Source organism: Cibotium barometz, chromosome 57 (genome assembly GCF_041138505.1).
Source record: "Cibotium barometz isolate CiBa-2024 chromosome 57, ASM4113850v1, whole genome shotgun sequence".
In the NCBI taxonomy this organism is placed as follows: Eukaryota; Viridiplantae; Streptophyta; class Polypodiopsida; order Cyatheales; family Cibotiaceae; genus Cibotium; species Cibotium barometz.
Genome location: NC_141102.1, coordinates 22,330,208 through 22,347,107, shown reverse-complemented (window position 1 = coordinate 22,347,107; position 16,900 = coordinate 22,330,208). Strand labels below are relative to the sequence as shown.

The window sequence follows — 16,900 nt, the reverse complement described above, 5'->3', positions numbered from 1 at the left end:
GCATGAGAGGGCGCCGCAAGGCTTTCCTCCGCACTTGGCAGCCTGGCCCTTTCCTCACCGCGAGGGGCGAGGATGTCACTTGGCACTATAGGCCTCCAGTTTGGCTTTTCTCACCTCCCACATGTACTACTAGGAAGCCCCCCCCAGAGAGCGGCCAGCCACGGGGGTGGAGCTCAGGTGTTCACTGTGTTTTTTATCCCTCCTTGCGAGGTGAGCTTTGTAGCCTTATGGCGTTTTCTCATTAACTAATAGAAGGATCGTTTTTCCGGGAAAAAAAAAAACACGCCACAAATTGATGAATGAATTATAGGTAATTAGGGCATGATCACACTTACCATCATACTTACTAAAATTTGGAATGACGGTGGTGGTTGGGGTGGTGGAGGAACTCGGGCCTTGTTGTGCCACTGTAGGGAGAATTGACAACATATTTGCCTTGCATAGTGGCTATCAATTGCTGGTGTTGGAGTTGCATAGCGTGCCTTTGCTAGAGTTCTCGTGCTCCTTGGTCTTCCCATCTTTGGTCTTCATCAACCTTGCGTTTTGGTTTTGTGTCCTTGGTCCTTCGTTCATCATCACCTCGGGCTTCTTTGACCCTTGGTTCTTCATCCCGTTTGGCTTCTTCTTTTTGTCTTTGTTGCTTCATGATGATGAACATCTTCTTTGATTGCTTCCTTGGCTTTTTTTGCTTTTTCTTTGGCTTGTTGTGCTTCTTCTTTAGCCCCAATTTGGAGCCTAACCAATGTATTTTGCTCCAAAATTGCTTGGGAGAAGTCGTCACTGAAATGCGGAAGCGTTTCTTTGGTGGTGTCTTCTTTGTTGGTCTCTCCTTCTCTGTCTTCTCTGAGGAAGTCTCTCGAGTGCACTTTTACCATCCACAAGATGCTCACTGTTGGATAGCTTAGTTGGGTCACAACCTGTAGCTCTAGTACCAATGTAACATGCAATAAGTTGACCGTTGTGACACGCAACAAAGCCTTCTTTAAACCTGTGAGTTTATGCAATCCACTTTACTTAAGAGAACAATTGACAGAGAAGATGAGAGTCGACACTAGATTGGGTCTCAATTACCCACTGAAGGGCCACCACCTGCAAGCAGGAATATTTGCTTGTATTACTTTGGAGAACTTTGTACAATGATGTGAATGATGACGTGGACCGCCAAACGAAAGGACGAGGACGACCGAACACAAGCTGAACCATATGTTAACCCAATAGCACTGTAGAAGACTCTATGAACCATATGTCTAGAACTGTTGAGTGTATGCACATGTTCTGGCTGAAGATAAGAGGATGTTCTATGCTGCCTAGGAGATGAAGCACGGGGTGCTTGAAGGCTGATTTGTATGCTCTAGAAAAACCTGGAGGCTTTTAGGCAGCATGCCCTCTATTTGTTTGATGAACTTTTGTGAAATGAGATGATTATGCAACAGAGAGAGGGCCACCTTAAATATGAAATATATGTTGCAGTTGGTTGAGATCTACTGTTGTTGGCCAGTTTGAACAGCCCATGACCTGATTAATAAGCATTAAATGCTGCTATTTTTTGGCACCTTTCACACGTGTGAGTCGGCTGCCATTATGCATAGCCAACTATAACTAGAAAGGGGACCCGGAGCAATAGACCAACACTTCAAATACCAGACACAGCATGAAAAATATAGCGGAAGAACCATAAACAATATAAAAACACGCACCGAGCTAGAACGACCAGCCACCGTAGGAACTTTTTTATTGAGAGAGAAGCTTTTACAATAAAACCAAGGTGCAGTGCATACAGCACTGGACTTTCCACAAAGTATCAGCAAATCTCTTGCACTAGATATTCTATCCAGTGCCAAGATAAAACACAGCACAAAAGCCATCCGAAAACTGTCTCAAAACAGTCCCATGAATCAGCTCATATACAGTCCATGAAAACAACCCCAAAATTGAGCCTCAAATCAGCCCAGAAGAGCTCTCAAAACTATCCCAAATTCCTCCAAAACAGCCCCAAATCTGCCCATGACAAGGCCAGAAGAGAGAGAGAACTGTTGTTGTACGGCTAGTCTTGTACGACTAGCAAACAACACCTGTATGGCCAGCGCAAGAAAACAACACGAGAAGCTGCTGTATGGCTAGTGCAAGAGAGAAGAGAGTGAAGGCTGCAATCGGCCAGCAGAGAAGAGAGAGAAACTCCCATAGGTTGAGGATGGATGCGCATGCTTAAAAGGAGAAGCCCTACCCATTTTTAATGAAAGTTGACCAGCTATATTTGCAACACTTTTCCCTTTTTGCCCAAAATAGGTGAACTTGCCCAAAAATATCAACTTTATGCTTTTCCCAAATTTGTTGGCCAAGTTTCAAGTAGGCGCCTCCTTTTACCCACCTGTCCATGCCCAAAATAATAATATGTCCAGCCCGTCTTTAATGATGCGTGAACACACCAACTTATAAGTCACTTGATTGATGAAAATCCCATGGTGCCATGCTTTGTGGCTATCTTTTAAGCCAATCCATGCTAGTGAATGTTTCAGCTTTCTTTTGTGGAAAATCCCCGTTCACACCTTGGTTCCGCTCAGTGTGTGAAACACTGGTCAAGACTGGTGAAGGGATGAAATGGTGACATCTTCTCCACCTTATAAAGCAATTGTACGCAATTGTAGAATCCTAATACCACTGAGATATCTTTCAAGAATAGCAGATGCACTGCTAATCCATAATATTTCATAATTGCGGTATTAAAGCCATAAATCCAGATCCATGATCGAAAGTCAGATACGGGCACAAGAGCCAACCGTATCACGAAAGAAACTTTATCCATATTCCGAGTCAACAACTTTGATAGATAGCAGATATAGGCACAGCAGCAAACTGTGTCTCAAATATCCATAATTCCATAAATGGAGTCAACAACTCTAATATATTAACTAGACACAGACACAAGAGCCAACTGTGTCCCAAATATAACCGAGTCAACAACTCTGATATTAATTAGACACAGGCACAAGAGCCATCTATGTCTCAAAATATTCATAAATCCATAAGTAGCTTTAAGTACTTGCAAAAAGAAAATAAGCAGAATACATAGCCACAAAACATCTTGCCATGCCATTAGAGTGCATATGAGCAACACTCCTATGATCCATACGCATGCTCAAGCCAAACATGCATCACATGGCCATATGGTTCACCAGGGCAACGACCCTTCCATGAAACCAATTATGCTCGCTAGGGTTTCCTCTTCCACGAGGCTTGACTCACTGGGGCAACCATGAGATCATGCGACACTCACCAAGGTTACCACCCTTCCATGAGTTCACAGAATTCACTCACCAGGGTTACCACCTTTCCATGAATGAATCCATCCTCAGTTGGCACAGACATAGTCCCTTGCCAACGAGATGTTAGATAACATGACGATTGGGCGCAGACATAAGTCCCCTGCCAACAAGGCGTCATGTCCGCTCTACCACATGCACTCCGTGTCGGTACTCTGAGCATACACTTTGGAGGAGAGGTGGGCTCAAGTTCACTCTACCACATACACTCTCTGTTGGTACTCTAACCACACACCTTGGAGGAGAGGTGGGCTCAAGTTCACTCTACCACGTGCACTCTCTGGTGGTATTCTGATCAGTGACCTAGAAGGAGAGGTGGGCTGAATTGTACATAAGATGAGAATGAGTCAGAGGCATAAATATCCTTGTTCTCCATAAACATGTGTGCAAAATAGATAGTTTTAAAGGCGTTTCGGCCGCCAATAGTTTTAAAGGCATTTCGGCCGATATAGAAATCCAGAGAAATCCTCGATCCATAAGATATCCATAAATCTAGAAATTCATTGCATCCTGAATAAAAGGAAAACAAGAACATACTCCATCATTGATCTACGTAACTCGTGCTTGACATGTCCTAGACTGGGGCTCACAATGGAGTCACAACATATAACAAATATTCCTAAAAAATGATGTAAGATGTTATATTGAGAATGCTGAGCCAATGTGTCACATAGCACCATAGTGTAGGGTGCATGTGACATGTATGATCGGTAACGCATAGCAAGGCCTTCTTTATACCTTTATGTTAGTGAGCATGAAGCAATCCACTTTAATCTTTATTCAAAGGAGATAGAGCGGTAGAAAGAGAATGTGAAGAGTCAAGACTAGATTGGGTCCCAATCTACCCACTTTAGGACCCCCTCCTGCAAGCAGGAGTATTTTCTTTATTGCTTTGGAGAACTTTGTTACAATGCAGAAGACGTACTGATGATGGTTGATTGAGGATTACCAAACGCAAGGACGTGGGTAGACCAAACGTCAGTTGAACCATCAAGCAAACTGAAGACTATTGTGAAGTACTTCGGAAGCCTTTATGCACACCTAGATTTGTTGAGGGAGATGCAAAAATGAAGGATGATGTGATATGCAGCGGAAGTCTTTGTATTGGAAGATCCTGTCACACAAATGCTCACACCGTCTTCTGTATCCTGAGTTTCGTGAGTTTAGCAATCCACTTTAATACTTCAAACTTTAAAGAGATGAGAGAGAGATATATGAGAACTGTACACCAGATTGGGTCCCGAATTAGCCACTGAAGGGCCCCCTATCCCGATAACGAGATAGTATTTGCTTTATTACTTTAGAGAGAATGATTGTGGACTGTAGATAAGCCAAACTCAAGATCTCGGAGGATCGGAAGCCTGGCTGAACTGTACACGGCTGTAGAAACACCTCAATGAACTGATCTCGAGCCTATGCACTCTTCCCAAGGGCATGAGGAAGGGCTGCACACCTGAGGCTGAGAAAGGACTGCGGTAGACTGTTCAAAGCTATGTAAGAATGCTGTAAATGCTTATGAATGTTGTGTTACCTTCACCAGATGGCTGGGGCAGATGTGGATGATGATTAGAAGGCTGGGAACTGCTGTAGACTGAAACGCAGACTGTATGGATGATGCTGGACTGAAACGCAGACTGTAGGCTGATGCTGGACAGAAAATGCAGGGCTGTAGGCTGCTGTGCACAGGCTGGCTGCTGGATATGCAGAAAACGCAGGTCTACTTGCTGATTCAGGCCTGTAGATGTACTGTTTGGCTGCGTTGAAGATCTGTGGGCTGCTGTACTGCTGCGTTGAAGAACTGTGGGTGGCTGAAGGCAAACCGCAGATGCTCAGAGGGCTGGAGAAAGCAAAGCTCAAGTACTCCAAGGCTGGATGAGACTAGTCTAGTGCTGAATGCAAGGGTACTCCTAGGGCTAAGGAGGAAAGCTCTTAGCACACTGAAGACTGAATGAGAAACTAAGCCCTATGCAAGCCTATTTATACTAGATAGGGGTTGGTCAAGTTGGCTGGTCATAATTTAATAAACTTTATGTTTATAAATGACAATAAATGCCAAATAAATACCATAAAATATGGGAAAAATACCAGATAAATCCTAGTAAATTCCCTAAGGCCTCTGGGATGTTCTAAATGATGCACAGGCATATGAATACATATTATGCAGGATGCAAAGTGCTTTTTGATGCAAACCCTAAGGCTTCTACTGATTCTACATGCATGAATGATTCTCTCCAAGTGGGTTAAGGGACTTGACTGACTGACTGACCCGCTAAGGCTGAGGAATGACCTACGTAGCTCATGCCTGACTTATCCTGGACTGAGGATGTACAATGGGGTCACGACGTACGACAATTATCATCCTACTGGGTTCTAATAATATACAAATGTTGCACTGCTGATGATGAGCGAGTTTGTCACCATGCACCGAGTGCAGAGTGCATGTGACAGATGAATGGTGAAGAAGACCTCAGGATGCCTTGGACTGATGATGAACCTCATCCGTTTGAAGGACTTAAACTTAATGGGTTCCTTGTGAACTACAAATCATCAACCTCATCAGTTTGAAGTATCTAACTCAATGTGTTGCACGCAAATAATCAGCTGCAACTTTGGATTATTGTGAAAAAACTTTATGGAACAATCATGTGCCTGAGTTGCTAATGAGGTGGAAGGATGGAGGAAGACAGCTCATGGGAGACTATTGAGTCTCTGAGAGGGCGATTGCCGGAGTTTTTTGCTCATCCCAATTTTACATGTTTCTTTCTTTCAAAAGGAGGGAATATATTGTGTCCCGTAAAGGACGTACTTGTTTTGGCATTAAAGATGGGGTTAGATTTATGTTAATTAGTGGCATTAAGTATATGGTGAATGTTCAAAAGTAAGTGACATTGTATGAAGTGACTTAAAGTGAAGGACACCTCACTTAGTAATTATGTAGTGAGATGAGGGCTCATCGAGGGGGACTTCTAGCATTGGGGAGAACATATGAGAAGTCAAGACTTGGTATAAGCATTCGTTGTGCTCACAATTCAACACCCTAGGGTGAGTCCTGGTGTATGGGAGACCAAGATTGTGTGGGAAGGTGTTGATCTAGCCTTAGGCTTGGGGGTGTTCCAGATTGGAGCTATGGTTGGGAAACAAGCTAGCCATTCCTCTCCTTGATTGGTCTTGGATTTTTTCTAACATTGAATTTTGAGTAATTTTCAAGGCGCATGATGATTGATCCTCGTAATACATAGATGGCATGCCTTTTATGTTGCTATGTTGAAGGTCACTATGTAAATCGAAAAGTCCAAATTAGGGTTTCTATTGGGAACAAGGCAAGGGTAGATTTGGTTTTCGTGATTTGCAACATAAGGTGGTGTTAAAACGCTTCTGTTTGTTTTTGCAGGTATGATTACGCTGGTTACGGGCAGTCAACTGGTAAGGTATGTACATTCTTCTAGTGATTCTTTCTCTCTGTTGGCCTTTGTAGACATTCTGTTTGCCTCATTCTGTAGTAAGGAGATGCTTATTCTTTGCGGGTTGTGCTGATCAACAGCCAACAGAATACAACACTTACGCAGATATAGAAGCTGCGTATGAGTGCCTTGAGCGTGATTATGGTGCAAAACAAGAGGATATAGTTTTATATGGGCAATCTGTTGGGAGTGGGCCGACTTTAGACTTGGCAAGACGCCTACCGCAGTTGAGAGCTGTGGTCCTTCATAGTCCTATTTTGTCAGGACTGAGAGTCATGTATCCTGTCAAAAGTACCTATTGGTTCGACATATATAAGGTGTGGATGGGGTTAAATGCCTTGTGTTTTTGATAGGGTAATTCTAATTTAGCTCAAAAAAGTATGTTTTACATCTCAAATTTTTATGATCTCTGAGGGCCTGTTGTTAAAATATTGCAGAACATTGACAAAATTGGACAAGTATTGTGTCCTGTGCTGGTCATGCATGTAAGTACAATGCATAATTCGTTAGAATCTTCAATGTTTTCCTGCTCCCTTTTGGGAAGCACGCTTACTCTGTGTATCTGTTTGCAGGGCACCTCTGATGATGTGGTGGACTGCTCACATGGAAAGCAGCTTTGGGACCTGTGCAAGGAAAAGTATGAACCACTTTGGCTGAAAGGAGCAGGGCACTGCAACTTGGAGCTTTATCCAGATTACATACGGCATCTTCGGAAGTTTGTATCGTCATTGGAGAAATCTTCGCTGAACCGGAATGGATCGAGGAAGAGTACAGATCGTGCTGAGCATTCGAGAAGAAGCGTTGATCGGTTGGAGCAGTCGAGGAAAAGCACAGATTGGCATGAGCAGTCTAGGAAGAGTGCTGAGTGAATTGAGCAGTCCTGGAAAAGCTCAGACCAAAAAGTCTGAATATCTTAATAGGCAGTTCAATGTTTGTGATGGGGGTTTCTTCCATGGTTCTTCATTAGGGATGGAAGAATTTCAAGATCTGGTATGGATATGTGTTCTTTAAACCCTCAGTTAGGATGAAAGTGGGCAGTGAAGTTTTTCCTTCTAGCCTTTTGAGGGTTTGTTCCGAAGTTTTGAAAGGATGGGGCTTTGAAACAATGGTTTTGTAGCAGTGTGTATAAAGATTGGATACTGTAACCACAGGGGTCTCAGGAAACCCACTTGTACAGTTAATGATATGAAACACTTGAACAAATGGCACACGCACAATACCACAAAACAATAAAGATGATTGACATCAAACTGGGGCCGGAATGGGCTGACCTCTCCTTTGAGATATTTTATTATTCAAGGGTATTTTCAAGTCCAAGCTTTGAGGGCTTTCCTTCACTAGGACAAGCCAAATTATGCATATACAACTTCCTATACTTCAAAATACGTCGATCTTCATGAATGTACATTTTGAAAGCTTCTATGTCAACTCCATACACGTGGACATGGCTAGTCTCATGGCTAATCCTTGATTTGGCAGCAAGTTAGGGTAACTAATAAGCTTTGACAGGCAAAGAAGAAGCCCACATGGTCAAGGGACTGATCATCCAGGTCATATGTCATTAGACATGGTAGCATTAAATGAATGTACTTGTCCTCTGCTTGCTGACAACAGTGGGCAGGTGTAGGGGCATTCTATGAGCAGCAACCTACCCCTAAATAAGAGTGTTCTCTTTGCTTACCATGTCATCTTATCATTCTTACATACCGTATGGTTGATACCACTGCTAGAAGGTAGCCCTCATCCATAAATGCAAAACACAGACGTCAAATACAGTCCCAAATCAGTGTTGGAGCTAAAATACAGGTCATCCAGCCTGTAGAAGCAAAAACACAGCACATAGAAGCTGTCCAGCAGAGATGACTTCAAGGGGCCAGCATTCAGCCCATGACACCCACTCTCTGCAAGTCTTTTGGTCAGTATTTTCAGGGTTTATAGTCCTTAAGGTCAGTCAGCCCATTATTTCATACTCAGTAAAACAAACACATATATGGGTAAGGGTCCTTTTAAGGGTTATTCAAACTCAATGCTGTGTACTCTCACTCTCTCTCCTCCATCTCTCTCTACTCGTTTAGAGAGCCAAATGCCCTCACCCTTGGAGATGTTAACCTTCACCCATTATCTGGTGATTTGAGACATCCATAGGGAGGCAGTGTGATGGGAGGTTGACGTCTTGGTGCTTTAATCCGTCATTGGATATTTGAGCTCATGTTGATTATTAGGGTGCCCAGTTCAAACCCAAGGAGGATTGGTTTACTTTGATACTTGGTGAGAAGCATGCTCAAGGCATCATAGGTGGTAAATTGTCCCCTATAGGCTGGTGGTAAGGGACATACCAAGGCCCAATGCACCTAGAAGACGGTTCTGTCCTTGCAGGCCTCCACGGCTTCGGTTATAGCCAGTGCCACTCTATATGCTCCTCCATCTACTCCAGGGAGTTGCAAGATAAGTAGGAGCGGCCAACCTACAGTTCACAGAGTTGCAAGATAAGCAGGAGGACATTCCGTCAAATTATGGGCTAAGTGAGCTTTTCAAATGTTTTGGGTCAACTGACGGTCAGTGTGTTGTGATCTCGTTTCATACCAGCAGCACAGAGGTTGTTATCATAGAGCATGCCACTCAACATGCCCATTGTGGGTTGACTCCCATTGACCATGGGATAGCTCGGTTTGGATAAGGCATGAGTACCCATGTAAAATTGAAGGCTTGGGGGGTAAAGCTACTCATACAACAAGTTGAGTTTGTCAGGGATTTAATCGTTGCCCCTCGTAGGTTTTGACATCATCCTGGCATGAAATGGTTCCATAAGTTTTGACCCTTTCTTCATTGGGGGCATCATTTGTTCTGGGTCCGAACCGATGTTTCCAAGCCAGTATACTTGAATGGGGAACCATGCATTCCTAACTTTCCTCACATTTCCCACATGTTGGCCAAATGAGAGATTAGGAAGGGTGCCGACTATGTGGTTTTCTTTGTCTAGACCATAGAGGATCGATCAAGCACCTTGCAAAAGGTACCAGATGCTCTATGCCAAGTTCAACAAGCTTTTCTTTTGGGATAGCTTACTTACCTGGCTACCACCATCTAGTGCGGAGGATCATCACATTGATCTCCTCCTAGGGTTGGAGCCATTGAGCAAGTTTCTTTATTGTCTTAGCAAGGAAGAGCTTGATCATTAGCTTCAAGAGTTTTTGAGACCGGGGTTCATTAGACCTAGTGTTTCCCCTTTTGTGGCTCCCATTGCGTGTGTGGATGAAAAGCACTCGATAATTGAAGTGCAGTGGGAGGGAGAGTACTGATGAAATCCATCAATAAATCTTGAAAAGGTCCTTCTGGAATAGGCAAGGGTTGAAGTAAGCCCTATTGTTTTCCATGGGGAACCTTAACTTTCTGGCAAATCTCACATTATTTGGACACTTAGTCAAAGACATCTTGCCTCATCTTAGGCCAGTAAAAATGCTGCTTAAGCTTCTCCAAAGTGCTAGTCATTCTTTGATGCATGACCACCGGTGATGGCATCATGTATGTCACGGAGAAGTTATGGCCGGTATGCCTTAAGAACACAAAGATGGTTCTTGTATAAGAGCCTCCCATCATATATCATGAAATCATATGGCTCTGTGGTTGCTATAGCTTTCGCTTGAACTCGCTTGAGTCTCGATACTGACTGTGCATCTCATGAGACGAGTGTTCCCCTTGAGGTCTAGTAAGGTGGGGAGCACGTGGGTATAATTGATGTAGCTCCCTTCCAACTCAATGCATTGGCCATTGGATTGGCCTTACTTCGGAAGATACTTGATCATACCAAACTGTTTAAAGATCTCACTAAGCCTGATGGTCACTCCTCTGAGAGCACTAGGTATGATCTGTAAACCATGCTACTCAAAAGAGTAGGAGAAAACAAGGATATCATCTAAAAAGATGAATACACACTTGCCATTAAGTCCACAAAGATACACATCATCATTGGATTGAATGTGACCGAGCATTGCTAAGACAATGAGGAAACCTGCTCAGTGGCTCCAAGCGTGGGATGGGATCAATGTGATGATCCTCCGGTCTAGATGGTGGTAGTTGTGTAAGCAAGTTTGTGGAACGCGCCTGGTACCTTTTTCGAGGTGCTCAATCAGTCCTCTATGGTCTAGACAAAGACAACCACACAATTGTTGACACCCTTCCTAAACTCTCATTTGGCTAGCATATGGGAAATGAGAGGAAAGTTAGGAATGCCTGGCTCCCCTTTCAAGCATACTTGCTAGAAAACATTCGAAACTTATGGAACCATTTCATGCCAAGGATGATGTAAAAACCTACGAGAGAGGCAATGATCATATCCTTGATGAACTCGACTTGTTGTATGAGGAGCTTGAAAGGAAGAATGCCTTTCTCACTGGTTGCTTGAAGAAAGAGATTTACATGGAACAACCTCAAGGGTATGAAGATCTACATCATCCAACACATGTGCAAGTTGAAGAAAGCTTTATACGGATTAAAGCAAGAACCTCGAGTGTGGTTTGACAAATTCTCAAATTATTTGAGAAATATTGGCTTTAACAACAGTTATGTCGATTCTTCACTCTTTATGAGAAAAAATATTAAATTTTTGGTGCTTATTGGATGGTCTTCTTTTGACAGGGAATGATAAAGAAAATGCAAAGAAAAAGCACAACTTTGTGAAGAATTCAACATGAAGGACTTTGGAGAACTAAGATATTTCCTTAGAGTGCAAATAATCAAAGGAGAAAAAGCATATGTGCTTTGACAAAGAAAGTATGCCATGGACATGATGGAACAATATGGTTTGAAAAATTATAAACCTATAGGTGCACCTTTGAAGGTGAATGTGAAGCTTGAAATGGTCAAAGGATCGATGTTTGAAAGAGACCTTATGTAGGCAACTTGTGGGAAAACTCATTTATCTCACAATTACAAGGCCAAATATTGCTCATGTAGTTAGAGTAGCAAAAGACAGTTTATGCAAAGCCCAAGGAAACCTCACATGGATGCAATGAGAAGAATCTTGTGATATGTCAAAAGCAGGATGGATCATGGACTTCACTATTGGTGTAAAGATGAGTTTAAACTTCGTACATTTTGTGATGCAAATTGAAAGGTAATCCATCAAACAAGAAGAAGCACTACAAGTTTGTTTTGCTCTAAGAATAGTTTTGTTTCTTAGACATCAAAGAAACAATCTTCAAAAGCAGAGTATAGAATGGCACCACTGCCATTCTTCCTTACATTTAAAAAATGGAAGTGGTGCCATTCTCAAGGCCTCGCATCCTATCACCTTGAGGGGTAATGGCACCACTGCCATTCAGCCTTGTATTAAAGGAAGAATGGCAGTGGTGCCATTCTCAAGGCCTCCCATCACCTTGAAGGGGAGAAGATCATTAATATCATTTTCCCTTACATTCAAGGCTGCATGGCAGTGGTGCCATTCCCCCTTACATTCAAGGAAGAATGGGAGTGATGCCATTCTCAAAGCCTCCCATCATATCCAAATAACCCTTTTTGACAATGTTTAGAAAACCACTAGATATTTTGAGAGAAGCTACAACTCTCTCCTCTCCACTTTGTGGGTGTACATAACTTGTCAAAAGATCAAGATCCACAAAGGTAAGACTATTGAAGCTATTATACCTTTTTCATGGAGAGGGACGGTGTGTACATGACTTGTCAAAAGATCAAGAGCTACAAAGGTAAGACTATTGAAGTTATTACCCATTCTTAATGAACCATGGGAGTACATACCAATGGACGTTTTCATTACGAACCTGTGGTTCTAATTCATTAGCGTTTTAGAGGCTATTGCAACCTCCTTTGGGCTTACACCTTTGGTGCTTTTACAACTTGCTTTAAAGTTGAAGCTTGAGCGGCTTATAGCCTTGGATGTTGTTCCCTTGAGTAATGCTCTCGTCTTGGCTCGAAGCCTTGTGATGGCATTAAAGCGGACTATATGAATGAGTCCTCATAGTACACTTCTCAACAAGTTAAGGCTCATTGTCGTGGTAACATATGCTTCTACTACTAGGATGATTGCCACTCTGTTGGGATAGTCCTTATCGCATGGTCAAAACCACACTTGTTGTAATATGTGCCACCATAAGGAATTATGTTGGGTTTGGCATGTGATTTGAAGTGCTTGGAGCACTTCAAATCACATGCCAAATCCCCTAAGTACTTAGAGCACTCAGGGGATTTCGGTGGTGTAGGTTCTTTGTGAGGACACTACATAATATGATGTGGGCCTTTGCATCAGAATTATTGCACTAGTGGGACCTACGTTCCGTATTGTTGAGGTCTCTAGCTCTTTTTTGCACCATGGATTCAAAAAGAGGCATAGTCTATGGCTAGAACCTATTCAGGAAACCCATAGGGATCATACTACTTCTATGCTCATATGGGTCTTGCTATTCATAAGACTCATAACTCTCTTGTTCTTGGGTTTCTGTCTCCGCAGGCAAAGTAACCGAGTACTCTTGTTGGCGATGTAGTGCATAGAATTGTAGAGATGGTTGTGAATGTTGTATTTCAAACCTTGGACTTGTAAGATCCCTCCCTAATGCCCAGAAAAAAAGGCTAGAGAGGAAAAATTAACCTAGAGAGAGAAAGTAGATTTTTGAAAATGTGTTTCAATAGAAAATTTTATTTTGTTCCCAAGAATCATAGGTGAAAACACAACTCAATTTGGACTTTGTACGAGTGAGATTTTTTGGGTTACGACTTTTTTACGTAGCCTAGTGCATGAAATCTTACATAGGTTTCTTAAAAATGTTGTGAACTTTAACTCATTGAAACAAGTTTTCATTAAATGAAGGCCCCATGACATGCCTCTTGTAGGTTTTCCTCAAGTGCATATAATCCCCCATGATGTGGGAAAATGTGTATGGTCAAGCCTTGATTTCAAATCCTTTGAATAGGAAGGCATAGAAGGTAATCAAGTTATTGTGAAGTTGTACCTTGGTCTAATTTTGTGAACCTTAGTGTAACTCTAGTAGTTTAAGGCCCTAAAGTGATAGCATCTTTTGTAAAGATTAAGAAGCATGAAGTGACAGCATCTTTTGTAAAGATTAAGAAGCACGTTGCACTGAATGCTAGGATTGAAAAGCATCTCAAGCTAGGAGGTTTGAGAAGCATGTTAAATGTCATGCTAGGTTTGAGAAGCATGTTGCATTGAATACTAGGTTTCATAAGTACATTACACTGAACTTGAAAAGCATCTCATGGTAGGTTTAAGAAGCGTCACATAAAGTTTGAAGAGCCTCTTATGTTAGGTAAAGAAGCATCGTATTGGCTCCAACTTCAGTGATGGTGGATAGTCATGTTGTACTTTCACTAGACGTTTGCAATTCTTATTGATTTGAAAATCAAGGATTTTACCTTTCCAATGGTGGCTAAGAGATGAGATAAACCTTCTCGGAATCTTATGAACGCCTTTCATGGTAGCCCACATTAGCCTGCTGTATAGAGTACAAATCCATTTTCCATCATTGTCCTATACAGTGCTTGAGCGCATGGACTCAATGACGGCTTTTGGTCTTCTTCTACTAGGAGGAACTATTGTACAAGCTTGTATGACGATGTATGGATGTTGTAGATCTAGAAGGGGTAGATGAAGGGTGCTACAAAGCCTAGGATGTGATACAAAAGGTTGAACTAGAACTTAGATGTGGTCAAAGATGAGAAAGAGAGATGGAAGATGGCAGGGAGGAGCTTAAGAGAATAGAGGTCCTATTGTAAGAAAAACACATGTGATTAAGGGAGGAGCTCCAGGATTGTGGAGCTTGGGAGAGGTGGAGTGGAGCTTGGGAGGCTGAGGGCAAGGGAGAAGGAGAAGGAGAAGGAGAGGTAGGGAGGGCAGTTGTGGGAGGATGTATGAGGGAAGAGGGAGGGAGGTGTTGAAAAGGAGGGAGGTGTTGAAAAGGAGGGAGGAGGGATACAGAAGGGAGGGAGGGAGGGAGGAGAGAGGGAGGTGCTCAAAGGAGAAAAAGTGAGCTACACATATGCAAAAGAGAGGAAGTGAGAGATAACACTAAACAAACAAGAGATGTTAGATTGAGGAGCCATTTTTGTAAATATTAGATACATTTTATGCTAAAAATAAGTGGCAATATATATATGATATGTTATAAAGAGGTTAAGAAGCAATTTAGGCTAAAGCCAAGAAGCATGTTATGCTATGTTAAGAAAGCATGTCATGTTAAAATGAGTAGCATATTAAGCTTGATTTTAAGAAGCATGATTAGTACGTTAAGAGTGGGTATAAGGAACATGTTGAACCAGACTAAGAGTATGCACGTCTTGACCCTTATACCTATTCATGCTTATTTACTGTTTAAATCATTTCTTTTGGGAGCTTTTCGAGTCCTTGGACTTGAGAAATTTGCTAAAAGTACCAGTGCTTATGGGAGATTAGTGAGCCCACTAAGATATATAATGATGATGATGTATAAAATGGATTGAATGATTGCCTTTCCACTGATTAGGACTTTACAAAAATGCTTCGTGAAATATTGCATTCTCTGAACTACAATTCATGAGCATCTTCCTTGTGTATTTATAGCCAAAATCACAACTAATCCCTATTTATAGCCAAAATCATAGCTTCTATTCCTACCTAACACTGATAGTTGCTTGTTATACACATTGTGCGACTTTTTTGCAAAAATTGATTGCAATTGACGTGAGTATGACCTTCTAACCAACTTTAACCAATGATTGTTTTTGAGTGGCAAGTTTCTGGCTGGTGTGATTGCTTCATGTGGTTACATCACATGGTATGGTGGTAATAATCCTCATATATGGTGACATTAAAAGTCTAATTTTGAATTCATGTGCCTTTAGTATGTTATCATAGTAGGTTGCTTAGATTCTCGTGTAGGGGGATTATGAGGGGCTAATATGAATGCCTAAATTAGCATACTTGGTGGCTTCAAGGGGCTGGTCTTCATGTCTATGTTGTGCATCAAGGGAACTATTCAAACACATGTAGAATGGTAATGGTATCTTCTGCAACATTGATTGAAGCCAAAGGCCCAATGCTATGTAAGTATATTACAAATCTTGGTGATTTCAAAAGAATTTTTATGTCAAAGAAAACCAAATTTTGATTAAGACATCGTTTAGAAGACTAAAAAACAAGAAGCTTTCTCTATAATCTTTTACTTTGTTGGAAGTATCATTTAAGATAGGGAGAACCTACTAAAAATGAAAATACCACCCTTTGTCAATGAAAGTATTGAGGATCACATGTATATGTTTATTTCTAGAAATTAAATGTTCTTGATCTCACACCTCAATAGAGTTCAACAAAATAAGTATCGGTTGAAAGCTTAGTCAATGGAAGCACTTTTATCCAACCCTACATAAAGATGTTTGTATGTCCTGTTAAGCTACCAAACTAGCGTTAAGACACGAGTTTCTCAACATTTGATAATGAATGTTCTGTTTAAGGCTTGAATATGTATATCACATGTTCTTTAATCCAAAGAAATTACTCCAACAAGTCATGGATCCATACATTAGCAGTGTGAATGATTGGAAAGAGTTCTTATTTTGAAATACAACTTAGCTATCTATCCAACTTCAAAACATCTAAAACTAGAATGGTTACAATGCCTATGTTGGCAGCATTACTTGGCCATTTTCACACGTTAGATAAAAATGTGTTTGCTTCAACCATATGCTCATTATTTTGTATACCTTTCTTCTCTTGCTAGAACTTGTAAATTGTTAGCCCGCCCTTACCCAAGTAGCTATCCCCCCACCCCCACAAGAGGGCATTTGGAACCATCAGTAACCCACTGCCATCTATCCACGTGTGCGCAAGCACACAAAGGCAAGGTTCTAGAAGATGGTTGGATGTAGGTGAAAGGGTAGGTTGTGACCTTATCCAAGTTGCTATCATGCAACCCTGCCCAAACACCTCAATATCTTGAAAATAATTCATGAATCGAAAATTTTAAGTTCATGTCTCTTTGAGTAACACCGACTTTCATGGCCATTGGGCATCCAGCAATCAGATGCCTCAAAATTCATTTTTACAAGCCTTCTGAACCTGAAGTGTTCCTTCACATACGATTTGGAAGACAGGGATGCATAAAATGTCAGAAGTGA

The 16,900-nt window shown here is 41.7% G+C and overlaps 1 protein-coding gene across 1 annotated transcript in view; it reads left to right on the top strand.

Moving 5' to 3' along the window:
• The window catches only part of LOC147606558 (uncharacterized), a 40,718-nt gene extending 32,687 nt beyond the window's left edge, over positions 1 to 8,031 (top strand). The window contains exons 2-5 of the mRNA XM_086791919.1: positions 6,712 to 6,748; positions 6,862 to 7,098; positions 7,219 to 7,266; positions 7,354 to 8,031. Coding sequence (XP_086648045.1) covers positions 6,712 to 6,748; positions 6,862 to 7,098; positions 7,219 to 7,266; positions 7,354 to 7,650 — 619 coding nt within the window. The 3' untranslated portion in view covers positions 7,651 to 8,031. The remainder of the gene's footprint in view (positions 1 to 6,711; positions 6,749 to 6,861; positions 7,099 to 7,218; positions 7,267 to 7,353) is intronic.
• Positions 8,032 to 16,900: the final 8,869 nt, after the last annotated feature.